Here is a 17782-nt window from a genome sequence, read left to right as displayed (position 1 = left end):
GTCAAACATATTATTACATGTGTAATACTATGTCTATTTGTTATTTTCATATATTACTCACAAAAAAAGAAATTAGTTAATAGATTTAACGATGGTAGTTTGCGTTAAGACTAAAAATTTGAAATTCAAAAAATATAGCCACTAAGGATGACCCAATTGGTGAATGTCAACTAAATTTATAACTTTATGCACAATAAAAGACTAATAATACAATTTAACCAAACATATTTAATTGTTACCATTGGATAAAGATTAAAATTATAAATTTTGAAAAATATAGAGATTAAAATTGATCAAATTAAAATATAAATACTAAATCCACAATTTACATAAAATATAGAGTCTAATAATAAATTTTGAATAGATTAATTAAATTTTGATTAAGCGGGAAAATATAATTAAATGTTAAATATAAAATTAATACTTAAATTTGTTCACTTTTCGTAAATTGATACTTATAATTTTTTTGTCTCAAATTGATATCCGAATTTTTTTCTGTCAACTAAATTAGTACTTAAGTCTAACACTGTTAAGTTTAGGATACGTGGCAAAATAATATTGTGGCACATGTCATAAATAACATTGTCATAATCTAATTTAAAAAAAAACCATTTTTTTTGTCTTTTTCCCCCCTAATTTTTCTGTCATTTCCTTCTCTTTCTTCTTCAAAGAAGCGTCTCTTTATCTTCAAATCACTCAACAAAAACTGGCCTAACTTTGGAGATAATTTTGGATCTAGAACACAGAGAGAGAGAGAGTATAAATCACCACCACGATCCAAACGCTTTCGATGGAGAAAAAGTCAATTCGTTTTTTTTCATTTCCCTTTTTTGCCCATTTCAGATTTGGAAATTTTCTTCTTTTGTTTACGTGTGCGTTAGTCGATTTCTTCACCTCTGTTTGGAAATTAGGTTTCGAGAATACTAGATTTGAAGAGGTTGCTTGCTAACATTTCGGGGATGAAATGGCTTCTAATTTTGAAATTTTCTTTTGCTGCAATTGATTGAAAATATAAGATTGAATCCAAGATTTTTTAGGTGCTTTTTTATATTTGAGCCTTAATATGCTAAATAAACCTAAGATTGAATCTAAGAAAAAAATCATCCAAAAGATGTTCAAAGCTTGATAAAATTGATGAACCAATTAGAAATCATGGGAATTTAGCTGAAAATGGAAATGGGTTTTTAGATTCAAAGGTGAAAAGCAAAGAGTCGAAGAAAAAAGATCCGAGGAGCAATTTTGATGGAGAAGGAATGGAGTGAAGCTGAGATTGAGATTTTGAAGAAACAAATGGTGAAAAACCGGTGGGGAAACCAACTAGATGGAAGCTATAACTCCAGCATTTAAAGAGAAATATAAAAAAAAATAGTGTGATTATAAAAGCAAAGGAATTAGGTGAGAAAAAAAATGGGTGTAGTGATGCATATGCTCAGTTTTTGAAGAATAAATTGGGGGAGAAAAGTTAAAAGATTTTCTTTTAATTTTTTAGATTATGACATCACCATGAATGTGATTTATGCTGTGTCAAAATATTATTCTGTCATGTCTCTTACACTTAATACCGTTAAACTCGGATATTAATTTAGCGGATAAAAGAGAAATTTAGGCATCACCATGAATGTGATTTATGCTGTGTCAAAATATTATTCTGTCATGTCACAATAACTAATCTAATGACAAATATAAATAAAAACAATATATAATGACAAATTTCAATATTCACTAGTAGTCTACACTTTAACCTTTACAAAATTAATTTTGTAAAAATTAAATCTGCATTTCCACCTTAAGTACAACAACTATTTTCGTAGTTGACCATAAACATGATATAAAAACTTGATGAATTACTTTAAAGTCGTCTTTCAGTTCTCCGTTCTTGATATAAAAACTAGATGTTTTCCTTTTTCTTTTTTGTTTACACAATGGAAAGTTCCTGTAAATTAATTAAAAATTCAATTGAATTTTTTTTTGAAAAATGAATTTAGTTGTAAGTAATTAATTGAGCCCTTAAAATATTATTTTTTACAAATGTTAACATGAAAGGTGACGTGTAAAAAAATGATGATGTGTTGGCAGATTTGGCATTTGACATAGAAAAATATTAAAATATTATAAGATATTTAAAAATCATATGAAACAATATAAATATTATTAAATGTTATAAAATCTAGAAAGATTTCAAAAAATATGAAAATATATAATAATATAAAATTTTAAAAAAGTTACATAATTATTTTTAAAATATAAAAGCTATAAAAAAATGATAGGTTTAACAAAAAAATAAAAAAAAGTTAAGAAAAATATATAACAATTTTAAAAATTATTAAAAAAAGGGTTATAAAAACGTATTAACAGTTATAAAAATTAGAAATATATATAAGAAAATTATAGAAAATTTTTAGTAGTTGGAAGGTTTGGATTTGATTTTAATGGAAAGCTTGAAATACGATGATGATTAGTTTTGTATGGGGTGTCGAGTAAGAGGTATGAGAGACAATAAATTTAATGTTTGATAACTTAATATGAGTGATAGTAACGGTTTTATTTGAGGAGAGATGATATGAGGGAAGTCGATAAAAATAGATTGATGTATGATGTAAGATGTAAGATAGTGTGCGAATGAAACTAATAATGAGTAATAATTTTTTATTAAAAATGTTTTTTTTTAAATTCTCGGAGATTATTAAAATATTATAAAGATGCAAAAAGTTATACAAATGTTATAAAAATTTTAGAACTTATAGATTTTATAAATTTTTTTATTTTTAATAATTTTATATAATCTTTAAAAATCAATTAAACTCTTTAAAAATAATTAAAAAAGTTAATTATGTTCTCTTAAAATAATAAAAAATTCTATGTCAGCATATTTTATATTAAATGCTAAGCTAGCCATCATATTATTATTTTTCACGTCTGTATTTAACGGTCTGTCTAGGCATTCAATGAAAAATCATATTATAAGGACTGAATTAATTACAAAATTTCGATTAAAGACTCAATTAATTGCTTTTCTAACTAGGGATTTAATTGGTTTTTCAATTATTTATAGTTTATTTTGGTGCTTAAGCCTTCCATAATTACTAGAATTCTTTTTCCTCCAAGAGGAAAAGGATTAATTTACTGTGTGGCCCAAATATTGGAAATTAAATCTAATACAAACTGGGAGCTGGAAACACGGAATAAAATTAATTTGTTATTCTAGTGGGTTTTTATATTGGTAAAGGAAGAAAACTCAAAATTTCATGATATTCCAACGAAACAAATTTTTCATAGTTTGACTCTTCCTGCAAGTTCAAGGTGTTTTTTTTTTACAAGAAAAATATAAAGCACAACATTATAAGTGGTATTTTGTTAATGAAAAATTGTATAATTTTACAGGTAAATTGGGGGTTTACAACGTAGTTAAGTGTACGGCTAGATTGGAATCAACTGGATTTACTCGGATAGTGGTAAATCTAACACTGTTAAAATTTCCTGTTAAATTTAAGTCCTTACAATGTCTTTTTTATTACATGACTATCAAGTGTGTTTTGTTTTTTTAATTTCATAGGTCACTAGTGAATTTAACAAAATAATTTTAATGGTATTAACAACTAGATCTAAGTTTATATCTGGAAAGTAAATGTACTCAATTTCTGAACATAAAGGTATTGAAATTAAATTTCATATGTACGAAAAGAATAAAAATGTAGAATTTTAACTCTATAATTTAATTAAAAAATTAATTAATCTAACCCAATTGATGAAAACCATACCAATTATTATTATTTTAAAAGTTTTTAGTTTCTTCAAATTTTATTAAGTAGATAAATTAGAGTGAAACTCTCTTGAAATTTTATTTCTTTTCCTTTTTAAAAAAAATTATAAAAATTCAATAACATGAAACTTCTAGTGATATTTATATTAAGATTAAAATGTAAAAGTAAGGAGAAGATTATACCACATCAAAATATTCATATAAATTTAGTCCTTCACCCCATTTTTATGTTGGAGATGAATCAAAATTTAAATAACCCATGCCTTCATCATAAAAATTTAAATGTGAGGATATATTATCAATCCAATTTCTGACCCTTCTCTAGAAATTGTAGTATCTAACCTTGGGCTGAATCATGAATTAAACGTTATTGCTGGATGGTTTGCCGCTGATTTCAGCGATAAATTTATCAATGTTCCGATTGGATGAACCACCTTCTTCCAATGCGTTCTTAGCAGCATTTTTCAACTCCACTGCCCTTCTCTTCATCTCTCCTGCTCTTGGTCCATCAATCACCTCCATAATACACCTTTCAACCTCTTCTACGCTTAATCTCTCATCTTCACAATTGCTCATCCTCACCCCAACCTTGAAAACATCAACTAAGAGCTTCGAATTCGTCGGCTGATCCGTCCACTCTGGATAGGCAACAACAGGCACACCAGCCACCACAGTTTCCAGGGTCGAATTCCATCCACAATGTGTCACGAAACAAGCCAGTGCTTGGTTCGTTAACACTTTCTCTTGAGGGCACCATGAAACAACAAGGCCCGACTTATCCTTCGTGATCTCTTCCAAAAAACCCCTTGGGAATTCGTCTTTTCTCGTCTCCGATGCTTTGATAACCCAAAGGAATGGCCTTTTGATGTTCTTCAATGCGGTGGCAATACTTTGAATTTGCTGCTTTGATGACATAATGATGCTACCAAATGAAATGTATATCACCGAGGATGGTCGCTGCTTGTTAAGCCATTCAACGCTAGAATCTGCAGCCCTCCACATGTCAACACTTCCTTCAATGGTTTCTTCCTTTCCTAGAAGACTAGGTGACACCAATGGTCCGATAGAATAAACCGGTTTAACAGCCTCCAAGGAGTTCACTGTCTCCTCTTCAAGCTCATGAACTGAGTTGCCTAGAACCCATTTTACCTTATCCAAAATTGAAATGAATTCGGTAACCAATAGCCGGAAGTGAGAAGGACTACAAGGAAGCATAAAGGTTGGAAGATCTCCCACTGTGAGCCCTGGAATTCCAGGCAACTCTAAAATCCCATTGGGGTTTTCCAAGTTAGGAAACAAGTCTGGGTCCTTAATAAAATGATAGTAAATGGCGAAAACAGTTGCAGATTGGATCCAAAGTACACCACAAGGGATCCCATGTTCGGTGGCAACCCCAGGCACCCATGGGATAAAAGGGTTGGTAATAAGGCATGAGAATTGATTGCCATTAGCTTTGAGATCAGTAATGAGATTTGAGAGATTTTTGGGTCCGTTGGCCTTGAGTGAAGCAAGAAAGGTTCCACTATCCTTCTCGCGATCAAACTCATGGCTAAGACCATCAGAGAAGAACTCTAGGCTCAGTCTACCAGTGCTGTTAATGGTGGTAAAGTTAGTGGAGATTTTGGAGTCCAACATGCGCTTACGTGCAACATCATTGGTGGCAAGGGTGACATGAACCCCCTTTGATACAAGCATTTTGGCGAGCTTCAGCATGGGGTTCATGTGACCTTGCATGGATAAGGTCACCATTATCACTTGCACTGCTTCAGTACTCTCCATTGCTTTTCAAGGATGAGGCCAATAATATTTGATTAAAGGGGAATGGCTAATTGTTCTTTGATTAGTGACTCCTAATTTATATGCAATGCATTTTTGGGAAATTTTTATTTTGGTAGTGTATCTGTCCTTTAATGGCAGGTTTGTTTGGAGGAGTGATACTGAAACAGAAAAAAGGTAAGTAGAGATTTTTTTTCCTTTTAAGAAGAATTTTCTAGATCTTTTACTTTATATGTTTTAATTGTATTTATATTTAATTTTGTTTTTTTTCTGAAAATTCTTAGAAATCTGCCTGTACAATACCTAATTATTAAATTTTATTTGATGAATACCTTCCTAATTTTCGAAGAATTAATTATGCCTAACTCCTTTCCATATAAGAAATCACGCTTAATTGAATTTAGACTTAATCTAAGAGTAGACCTACAACAAATATAAAACCCTAATCTCCATATCTGAATTAAGATTTTTTTTTCTCTGTAAAATAATAATGTAAAATATACATATATATATATAACCAAAAAAATGGCTACAGTCTAATCGTGGATTTAAAAAAAAATAGTAACGATAAAAAAATAATTATTCAAATGATTATAAATTATTAATCTGTTAAGAGAAAAATTATTAAGTAGATTTTTTTACCAATGATCTCATTTAATAATATAATGTCATATTTTTACCAACTCATCATTTCTTACCCTTCTTCATCTCGTTCCTTTCTCTTTCAATTACCCTTGTTATGGGGTAAAACTTAAATAAAGTTTAGTAAACGGTGCGTTTATAGGTAAAAACAATAATGCAAAATCGAGCGTATTATGTTAGTTAAACGGTACGGATAGGGGGAGATTAAATGAAACGGTGCGCATAAGGGTTAACGACTTCAGTCGTAAAGGGGCCAACCAACTTCCAATCCTCTTTAAGCACATGATTGTAACTAGAGGTGCTCATTGGGCGGGCCGGGCCCAGAATTTTTTGGCCTGTGTTCTAGGCTTGGGCCCGGCCCGACCTGAAATATGGGTCTGAAATTTTGTCCAGGCCCGACTCGGGAAAAAAATTCCTAAGCCCGAGCTTGGCCTGGCCTATTTTTTTAATAAACACCAAATTTTTTAAAAAAATAAAAAAAGTATTTTAAAAATAAAAAAATAAAAAAAGTATTTTAAAAATATTTTAAAAATAAAAAAAATAAATTTATTATATCGGGCCGGGAGGCCCAGGACCGTGTGCCTAAACCCATATTTCAAGCCTATATTTTTACCCAGACCCTCTCATATTTCGGGCAGGCCGTCGGGCCGGGCCGGGCCGCCCGGCCCATGAGCACCTCTAATTGTAACTAGGAACAATTACCGAATTTGTTAAGCATAGTATCGGTTTTCTTTTTTCCTCTTTCTTCTTCCTGTTTTGTCATTTTTTTCTCTTAGATTTTTCTACTTGCATAAAAAGTATCAAAGCTATTACGATTCCTATGGTTGGCAGTGGAGTTACCACTTGGTTGTAGAAGGAGGTTATGTGTTGCAACAGGAGGTTTCTAAAATCTAGGATGAATTGGCATGATGGGATGCCAAGCTGAAGACCAGATTCCAGGACTTTAAGGATGAATTCAAAGGGCAGTTACGTCCTGAGCTTAACTCTTTGTTTGGGCAATACTTGGGGCACTCCAGTCCTACTTCTACCAATGCAATAGTCAAGGGAAAAGGCATTTTCAGAGGAGGGCCTCTTCCTGGATTTTCCCCTAAACATCCTATAGAGGTTTCCACAAGTGGTCAAGTTCATGCTACTGTGGGCACTCATTCTGTTCCAGAGTTGGGTAGTGTCCATTTGCAACCTTGTTCTAGTTCATTGGATGGTCCTAGCAAATAAGCTCGATTGTCCCAGGTTCGATGGCACGGATTTTCGTGGCTGGTGGTCTAAGCTTGAGTAGTTTTTTGAGGCAGAGGGTACCCAAGATGATGCTAAGATTCGGATGGTAATGCTCCATTTGGAGAGAAGGGCATTGGATTGGCACCATTTCTATTCTCAAAGGAATGGTGGCCTGCACATGTTAAACTGGCCTTGTTATGCTAGGAGTTTGCTAAACAAGTTTGGATTTAGTCTATTCTGGGATCCAATGGTTGATTTGGTCACCTTGAAACAACAAGGTACTGTTGAACAATATCATGATGTATTTGTTAGCCTCTTGAATCAGTGGCATCTCCTTGAGCCATATGCACTTAGTATTTTCATTAGCAACTTGAAGGTGGAAATTAGCTAGCATTCCAATTGTAGTAAAATTTGGTTTTGAAATATTGACGTTTGGATTGTTAATTAAAGAAAAAGAATTAAATCATAAAATTCGTAAAACTTAATCGCTATTGATTAAAATTGGTTAAATAAGCATAGAAACATTTTTAAATGGCTTTATATGGTAATTTAACCATAATTATATCACAGTGGACAATTTGGTGTAGAAATAAATTAATTAAATGTTAATTTTATATTAAAATGTTAAAATAATAAGTTAATTAAAAGAAAAAACATGACATTTGGTAATTCATATTCTTCTTCTTTTCTTTTAAACAGAAACAAAAACATGAAAAAAAGCCATTGTTGAGTTAAAGGTTTGGTCAAGCTTCAACTTATGCATGTAAGTCCGTTTGAATTTTGTTTATCGTAATTTTTATGTTTTTAAGATTGTTGTATCTTAATTTAGCTAACCCAGGGACTAATTTGTGAAATTTTCAAATGTTTTGAGTTATGCCATTGATGAATTTGTGATGCTTTTGAAGTTTGATGATAAATTATTAAGCTTGCTAGTTAAATAGGACTATTTTGTAAAGTGATTTTGGTTTGTTTTAAGTTTAAGGACTAAATTGATAAAATAATAAACTTGGCATGGAATTTTTATGATATTTTAATAAATATGGGATGTAGTTGCATAGGGAAAAATACAACGAGTATGAAATTTGTTTAATTGTGATAGATTTGAAAGTTTCGGGTTTATGGACTAAATTGAATAAAAGGTAAAAGTTTAGGGTAAAAGTGTAAAATATTGATAAAAAGGTCAAATATGTGAATTTTTTTAGTATTTAAAAGTATTCGAATTGAATGATTGAATTAAATTATTATATAGATCAAGAAACGGATCAATCGATAGTCAAACGCGAAAAAGGAAAAATTGTTGTTTAGCCCCTAGAGTCGTGTTTGCTGTAGATTGGTTTAGGTAAGTTCGTAAAATTAAATTAAAAATAATTAATTTTTGTTTTTGTGATTTAATACCTATTTACGTATGTTGTGATTGAGTTGATTTGCTTAATAAATGGTACGTAATGAAATGGATTAAATTGCAACGTTAATTAAGTTAAAGGTTATGTTTGAAGATGAGAAACTACATAAATGAAATCACGTGTATATGATTAAATGATATAGATATGAAACATGACCCGTATGAGCCTTGTGAATACTTAGGATACAAATGACATGTCATTAGGGGCTATTTACTGTTTTGGTTATTGGTCTTGGATGTCCTACCAATGGCTGAGGTTGTGCAGTTGTTGCAGATTCTCCATAGTTTGTGTGAGAAACATTGTGTAGCCTAAAATCCCAACCCATAGCTCCTATGAGCAGACCCATATCATAGCTTGTGTGAGCAATTACAATTACAGCTCATGTGAGCATTTACAATCGCAGTTTGTGTGAGCATTGTTCCCGCGTATCCAACGCTATTTCATTATGGTTCATCAGGTGGAAAATGAATATATGAATCAGCTATATGGAAATAGATATACGGAATGGTTATATGAAGTAGTTATAAGTAAATAGATATACAGAATGGTTATATGAATCTGTTATATGGAAATAGTTATATTGTAACACCCCTAACCCACATCCGTCGCCAGAATAGGGTTTCAGAGTATTACTGATCAAACATACATTATTTTAAAACATTTCATAATATTCAAGTCAAAATCAATCAAACTCATACATATTGTCACTTATTCAAGCCCTTGAGGCCCAAACTACATGATAGAAACAAATCGAGACCAATTTGGAAACTCAGAGAATTTTTTTGTGAAATATTAAAAATTTTTCAAAGCTGTAGGGTTCACACAGCCATGTGGTCAGGCTGTGTGGGCATTCGAAATAAGGACACACAGCTGTGTCTCAGCCCGTGTCTATACCCCTGTAACTCTCTGACTTGGGTCACACGGCCAAGCCATACGCTCGTGTGCCAGACCGTGTGCCCTATCGAAATGGCTTCGCACACCCGTGTGCTAGCCGTGTGTCTCACACGGCCTAGTCACACGCACGTGTGTCTGGCCGTGTGGACTCAATATGTACCTTTAACAACAAGTTTACCATTCCCTGCAAGCTTACACACTAAGCAACTCAAAAACCATTCATTTAACCAATTCAAAACACAATCGAACATATCCCAAAACATGTCAAAAAAATCATCCTAGATGTCTAACCAATGTACCCTTATAGGTACCACAATTATATCCTCAAAACATATCAATGAAACATCAATCAAATCCAATTTGTAAACATGCCAAATTCAATCTATGTTACCTATTCCATGTTCATTTAAACATTAAATTAATTATGCCATAATATGACCTCAAACATAAACACATATTTATATGTATATAGCCATCCAATATTAACTTATAATCTTATTTACAAACAATCACAAAATGATTAATATTTAGACACCCTAGGTACATGCCGACAAAAAGAAAAACATCACCACGTTTGAGTTTAGGACCGTTTTTGGATGCTGAATCGGAGATCAAAATTAAGTACCTAACTTACACACGGAAAATAAAGCCATACGCTAAGTAAAAACTCAGTGATTTTTCTATAATCCGAATATAAAAAAAAATGAAATCACAAATATACAATCTAATTATATCATTAACCATATCACATTTCATTTGTTTCACAATATCTCAATTCTTATATTTGCTATATAAATAGCTTTTCACATTATAAAACACATATCATTTAAACAATAATTTTGTTCATTCCATATCCAATTCTTGAATACACAATTCATGAGTCTCAATCCATATTTCAATTCATTGTCCCATTTTCATTTCACATACAATATCATCTAACATTAATCATAATGCAATTTCAATTAATTACCCCTATTAACACGACTCGAACTCGGATGGATTCACGGATCCAACCAAACACACCAGTTTGGCACCAAGTGCTTCATCGGATAATTTGAAGTAATAACTTGACACCTAGTGTCTCATCGCCTAAACCGAAGTAAATTGGCACCCAGTGCCTCACTGAATATACCCGAAGTAATAATTTGACAACTAGTGTCTCATCAACTCGAAGTCGAAGAAATCCATAAACTCTTCCAATCCTATGGCATGCCATCTATATCCGACTCAGCCCGATACAGTTAATATCGTTTAATCTCACATTGCATATATAATCAATATCTAATACTGATTTTTCATATAATCACATAATTACACATATATTCATTTCAATTCAAAAATTAGTCCATTCAATATATATATCTACTAATTCAGTTCATTCAATCAATTATCAAAATATCATTTACTCACCTAAACACTTACCATATACAATAAATAAAAATTACAACAATTAATAACTAGCTTCGGATTATAGAAATACAAACCGGAAATTTCGAGCTATTCCTCGTCGGCTTTATCTTTTCCCTTTTTAGTCAAGGGTTCCGGTACGATGTTAGCTACAGAATTAAAACAATTAAAATTCATCAATACAACACAACACAATTCAATCTCATATTTAATATTTTAAATTTTTACTCAATATTTACTTAAATTCCAATTTACTCCCTAAACCGAGACTAACTTTATTTCTTTACAATTAATCCTATATTTTCATACAAATTCCACTTTAAACTAAATTTAACTCCCTAATTTAAATTAAATCCCTAAATTTTGAAATTTTCACAATTTAGTCCCTATTATTCAAAATTTACAATTTATTCTACAATCAAATCCTTTTTCATTTCTAACTTAAAAATCTATCAATTAATCCCTAATACTAAAATTATTCAACAAAGACATCACTTAAAAACTCAATAATTTCTAAAATTGACATGGGTCAGGTAGTATTTAATACCGGGATTCCAAAAATATAAAAATTATAAGAAAAGAGATTAAATTGACTAACCAATTGAGCTTTGAACTTTGAAACCCTAATTTCTCCTTCTTTTCTTTCTTTTTCTCCCTGTTTTGTTTCTATCATGTTTCTTTCTATTTCTTTTTGTTTCTTTTATTTATTATATAATATATATTTTAACTTTAAGTTTTATAAATATCTATCTTATGTCGCCTCAATTATGACTATTGGCATAATTACTTATTTAGTCCCTTTAATTTTTCTTTAATCTATAATTCAACTTTCACCATTTATGCAATTTAGTCCTTTTACCTAATTACTCTTAATTCAAGCAAATTCGCCTAAAAAACCCTAATTAACTACACAAATAGCTTCATAAATATTTTTAATAAATATTTACGAATCTGATTTACGGTAACAGAGTCTCAGAAATGTACTTTCCGACACCCGTAACTATCGAGTCGTTACATATATTAAGTGGTTATACGAAAATGTTTATATGGATAAATATGTAAAAAGGGATATTTGAAATGTATACTTGAAATGAAAATGTGAAATGTTAAATGAATAGATGTTGGATAAATGATATATCAAATATGTTTACTTGCATATGTTTTATGACATGAAGAAGATATGCTTTTTCATATATGTGAGTTTACTAACCTTGTGAGACTTGTGATGTGTATAGACAATTAAGTGAACTCATGACCTTGATTATGATTTTTATTTTGAAAGGTTTAAGTTAAGTCATTTTCGGTAAGTTAAAGTTTACGTTCAATACAAACTTACTAAGCTTTATGCAAGCTTACTTTGTTTTGGTTTTTCTTCATTGTAAGTTGTTGGATTCAAGCTGTCAATTGGATTGCTTGTGGAAATCACACTATCCGGCAACTTAACTGGTAACTAATTGTTCACTTTGGTTCGATTATAATTGGCATATAAATAGGGTTTTGGTATATATATGTTATAAGAATTATGGATATGTTTTGTGTCAATTGAAGTATGAGATGTATATAGTGATGTAAATCTCAATTAGTATTTTGGTTGATTGTGGTGCATGATAACAATAGTATGCTTTTGGTTTTAAAATGCATTTTGAATGGTTGATTTGGTACAAATTCTTAGGTAGCTTGGTAAACCTTGGTTGATGATTTTGGTCCTGATAAATGAGGTATATTTGATAGTTGAATAAGTATGAAATGTTAAGTAGTTGTATTTGAATGGATTATGTTTTAGTGTCTGAGTTGTGGTGTTAATGAAGGCATATTGGTTAGGCACTTAGGTTGACTGGTATTTGATATATTTTGGCATATATTGATGTATTTTAAGTGGGTTTAAGGAATGAAAATGGTATGACTTGTGGCCTAAGTATTTTGGATTGAAATTGTTTGATTTTGAAGGCATTTTGAGGTACGCACGGCATGTTATATGGTTTGCCACACGGTTGTTGTCACAAACGGTCACCCCACATGGCCATGTGGCCTATTTAATTTTGATGCAAGTTTTTCCCACACAGTCACTTGTTGTTACACGGCCTGGCCACACGATTGTGTGACCCCTATTTTCAGTTTTTTCAGTAATTTTCTATTTTGTTTTAGATTAGTCCCTAATTGTTTCTAAATTGAATTTTAGGTTCTGTATACTCGATTTAAAGCTTTTTTTGTTTGAATGCCATGAATGATGATTGGTTATGAATAAATAATATTTAAAATAATATTTGGTTATTTTTTTATGATGTATTGCTATTTGTTATGTGTTGTAATACTCTGTAACCCTAATCCAGTAACGAAGACAAGTTAAAGGTGTTACAATATCTATTTATGTTTTTAAATAAAAACCAAGGTTCATGCATAACTAATTAATAATTATAATTAAACATCCTAAAATCAAATTAAATTTCATGTAAGCTATAAATATAAAAACATACACAAATCTTATGTCACATGCCACAGTTCAAAATAAAATAATACAGTCTAATAATAATAATAATAATAATAATAATAATAATAATAAAGATATCAATTAATGAACCTAAAATGTTTTAATAAATAAATCTGAGGTGAGACCCTTCTAATTTCGTGTCCGTGTTCTAACTTGGTGGATTGTCTATAAGGATGGAAATTAAAGGGGAGAACTATGAAGCTTAGCGTGCGTTCTATCACAAGAAAATCAGTGCTTAATAATAATCCAAACATACATAATAACAGTTTTCTGCATAGTAATAATCATGTAATATAGCATAAATTTACAGTTTATTTGAGCATGCTTATGCGTGTTGATGTAAAGTAGAGCAATTTCATATTAACAGAATGGAAAGGTTATACCCCATTGCTACACTCCACAATAAGAGTTCCCCAGAACTCTTATATCTCGGACACTCCAATTTGTGGATAAACAACCAATATTGCAAGTTAATACGCTACCAATCTTTTTGAATACACAACGGTTTTGCAGATGAAAGCTGCCAGTAAAAAAAATTATGGATGAACCACCAATGTTGCAGGTTAATACGCTATCAATGGTTGTGAATACAAAACGAGTTTGCAGAAAAAAGCTACCAGCAAGTTTTGTGGATTAACCACTATTGTTTGCAGATAAATTGTCAGTATTTTCTTTTTTCAAGCTTGTGAGGGGCCATGTGGTCCGCCTGTGTGGCCCTAATCCTCGACATGGTTTGACCTGATTCGCTTGTAAAATAGCACACACATTTCATTGGAAGCCCAAATGATATCCCTTACAATTAAATCTGATCCAACACACCTAAAACATGTCCTCAAACGACATATTTGCATGAATTAACAATTGTTTTCAAGATTTAATGAGGTTAATGAAAAGATTTGGCAAGAATCGCAAAAGATCGATTAGATCAAATGAAAGGTTAATAAAGGATAATCATGTTACGAGAATATGAAATCTAGTCCTTAGAACAAGGTGTACTTATTGATTCTTGGAAAGAAAAGGGGTGCTACTGATGGCCAAAATAAACCTAATAGGAAGAATGGTTGAAAGGAGAGAATGATTTGATTCATGAAACAAAATATGTTCAGTAGCAAAAATGTAAAAAATTTGTGTAAAAGAGAGGAAAGAAAAGAAATAGGGATAAGAAAGAAAATCCTAGTTGGAATTGAAGAGAAAACAAAACCCTAGTTCTATTAGGGAAATTTGGATTAAAAATCTAGGGTTTGGTAACACTAGGGCGACAAGAGAAATTTTCCCAAAGTTTTGGGCCAAAATTTAAAAGAAAAAATAAAAAGAACAAATTTAAGGATGGAGTGGCTTGAACTTAGGTATGCTAGGAGGAAGAGTGGCATATTAAACATTAGACCTAAGCCTATTTCTTATTTAGTTGCAACTCCAAATAATATTTATTTTAGTGTGATTTTTATCTTAGTTTGCTAAAATTTAAAATAAAAAAATGGGAGAAGAGTGGCTTGAATCTAAGACCTCTAAAGTGCACTATCTACCTAACCATCAAGCCTAATCATTTTCTTAGTTATTTATTTCAATTAACCCCTTATATTTTGGGGCGTGATGAAATTGCCATTATATATGTTTCTTTGAGCCCTTGCAATTGTTGACTGACTATCATAATGAATAAAAATAGATGGCATTGACTTTGGCCAACATAGAATATCCTCCATAAAATTTTGAAGTCATTCAACTTCCTCTTCATCTTTATTAAAAGTAATAAACTCTTGTTACAATTAGTGTATTCCTTTACCTTTATTCATTGATAGATGTACATTCAAGTCCACCAGTGTTTAGATAATGCTATTATCACCTTTAGAAAACTCGTAAAGAATTTTCTTAACATAATGGAATTGGGTCAACACAAATCTATTAGATGTCCTAAAAATCTTAATTCCTAGTATAACATTTGTACATCCAAGTCTTTCATGTCAAACTAACATGCCCTTTGGAAGAAATCCTTTGTAAACTTGATCATGTACTCATTGCTTCCAAAGATCAACATATCATCTATATATAGACATACAATGACATTATTTATTGGTGTTCTTTACATAGACAAACTTATTGACCTTGTTGAATTTAAAATTATTTGATAGCATAACTTCATCAAACTTTTCATGTCGATGTTTATGAGCTTGTTTCAAGCCACATAATGACTTAACAAGTTTACACACATTGCTTTCTTTTTCCTTTAACAACAAACCCCTTATATTATTATATGTAAACCTCTTCATCAAGGTCATTCTTTAAAAAAGTTGTCTTTACATCCATTTTATGCATTTCTAACTTGTTAATAGCTACAATTGCTATCAATGTTCACATGGATGTTATCCTTAATACATGTAAGTATGTATCAAACTAATCCACACCTTTTTGTTTTTTATATCCTTTAAGAACAATCCTAGGTTTATATTTATCATTAGATCCACTAAATCATAATTAAAAAACTACAAAAATTTAAGAAGAATAAAAAAAAACTAGTATGAAGTACATGCGGATTGTCATCTGAGCTGCCATGTTTAAAAATTTAATATTTTAGATAGTATATTCATTAGAAAAATATCAATTTGACTCTTTTTCAAAAGGTTTGTGGTTAAATTTGACTATTTTTATAAGATTGAGGGTCAAATTTAGCTGAAAGAAACTAAAGGTTAAATTGACAAAATATATGCATGTTAAATGCTAAATTTGATATTATGCTTTTATAAATTAAATAGATGTAAATCATTTAAGTCACCCATTCTCAAATGAGATTAATTAATAAACATTTACATTAATAAGTGTTCTATATTCATGAATGATAAAAAAACATGAATTATGAAATATATGAATGTCACAATTCATGTAATAAAGCTACTAATTATATTAGGATTAGACAGGAAAAATATTTTATTTAACCAAAACCGAGCTCATTATTTCATAGCTCAAATAACAATACAAACTTGTAGTGAGTATGAAAATTTTCAATTAGAAGGCTCTTTGAGAACAATTTCTCATTCAGCTATAATTGTTTTTTTTTAATTTTTTAAGTTTAACACACTGAAGTACAATCCAACCATAATTCAACCATAAAATAAATGTATCATACATTTTTTTATTAAGAATAATGTCACTAGACATGTTTATGAAAACAATTTTCCACATATAGAATAGAAGGATAATAAGTCTTAAAAACTTAAACATGCTAAAGGTACATGAATTTTACACAAAACCATACTTGTGTTTACCCTATCTTGGATCTTAAACTTAAGCACTAATATCGATTTATTTAATTCCTTGAAAATATTACATGACATGACAATATCACCTTAGGACGATGCTCTTTACTTTGAGATAGGACGATGCTCTTTACTTTGAGTGATGTTACTAAGTGATATAAAAGTTGCTTGATAGATAACCATAATAGAAATAGACAACTATCCAAAGAATAACTCATTTGATATAATATCAAAACTACAATAAAATTACTACAACCCAAGTTATAAAAAAGTGAGAAAAAATGAGAGCCCGGATATCATAACAAAAATAATCTAAGTGCAAAAAAAAAGTTATATTAGATCCCAAGTTTGTCTCCTAGATCTCTAAATATTAGATTCCTATCTTATATGTCTTTAAAAAAGGTGAAGGTAAATAGGTGGGTGGCTATTCCCCTATAGTTATAACCAATACACACATCATAACAAAAATTAGTCTAATTGTAATACTATATATAAGATAATGTTGGATAGAAAAATAAGTAAGAATTAAACATCAAGATGAATCCTTCTGCATATTTCATAAGATATTGTTTGTCCCAATTATCCATCCACACATAACGATATAATTGTATTAAAAAAAGAAAATGAATATGATAAGACTTAAATGACCACTACTTTGATCACTATTACAAACCATGAGCAAAGTCATAGCATTACTATTATCCTTGAAATTCTTACTAACTATCATAACCCATTAGTGAGGCCGTTGCTAACTATTATAACTCATTAGTTAGATCTTTACTAATTATTCTCAGCCTTTAGAAAGGCCTTTACAATAGTGTAACACCCCTTACCCGATTCGGTTGGTGAACCCGAGTAATAGAATGTTACGGATAAATACAAAACATTTTCATACAATCATAATTTAAAAATCTCAGTTAAATATCAATATAACACATATAATCAAGTA

At 30.6% G+C, this 17782-nt stretch overlaps 1 protein-coding gene across 1 annotated transcript; it reads right to left on the bottom strand.

Annotated features, from left to right (window-relative positions):
- Positions 1–3901: 3901 nt before the first annotated feature.
- LOC107905832 (UDP-glycosyltransferase 84B2) lies at positions 3902–5571 on the bottom strand. Its single transcript, XM_016832603.2, has one exon. It carries the CDS (start codon positions 5537–5539, stop codon positions 4121–4123), a length of 1419 nt encoding a protein of 472 aa, XP_016688092.2. The 5' UTR covers positions 5540–5571; the 3' UTR covers positions 3902–4120.
- Between the last annotated feature and the right edge of the window lie 12211 nt (positions 5572–17782).

This window comes from Gossypium hirsutum, chromosome D11 (genome assembly GCF_007990345.1).
Source record: "Gossypium hirsutum isolate 1008001.06 chromosome D11, Gossypium_hirsutum_v2.1, whole genome shotgun sequence".
Classification (NCBI taxonomy): Eukaryota; Viridiplantae; Streptophyta; class Magnoliopsida; order Malvales; family Malvaceae; genus Gossypium; species Gossypium hirsutum.
The sequence above is the reverse complement of the archived record's forward strand: the minus strand, read 5'-3'. Positions and strand labels throughout refer to the sequence as shown.

Excerpts from the sequence above, each read along its gene's own strand:
- LOC107905832 (XM_016832603.2), bottom strand. The coding sequence starts at position 5,539 with ATGGAGAGTACTGAAGCAGTGCAAGTGATAATGGTGACCTTATCCATG.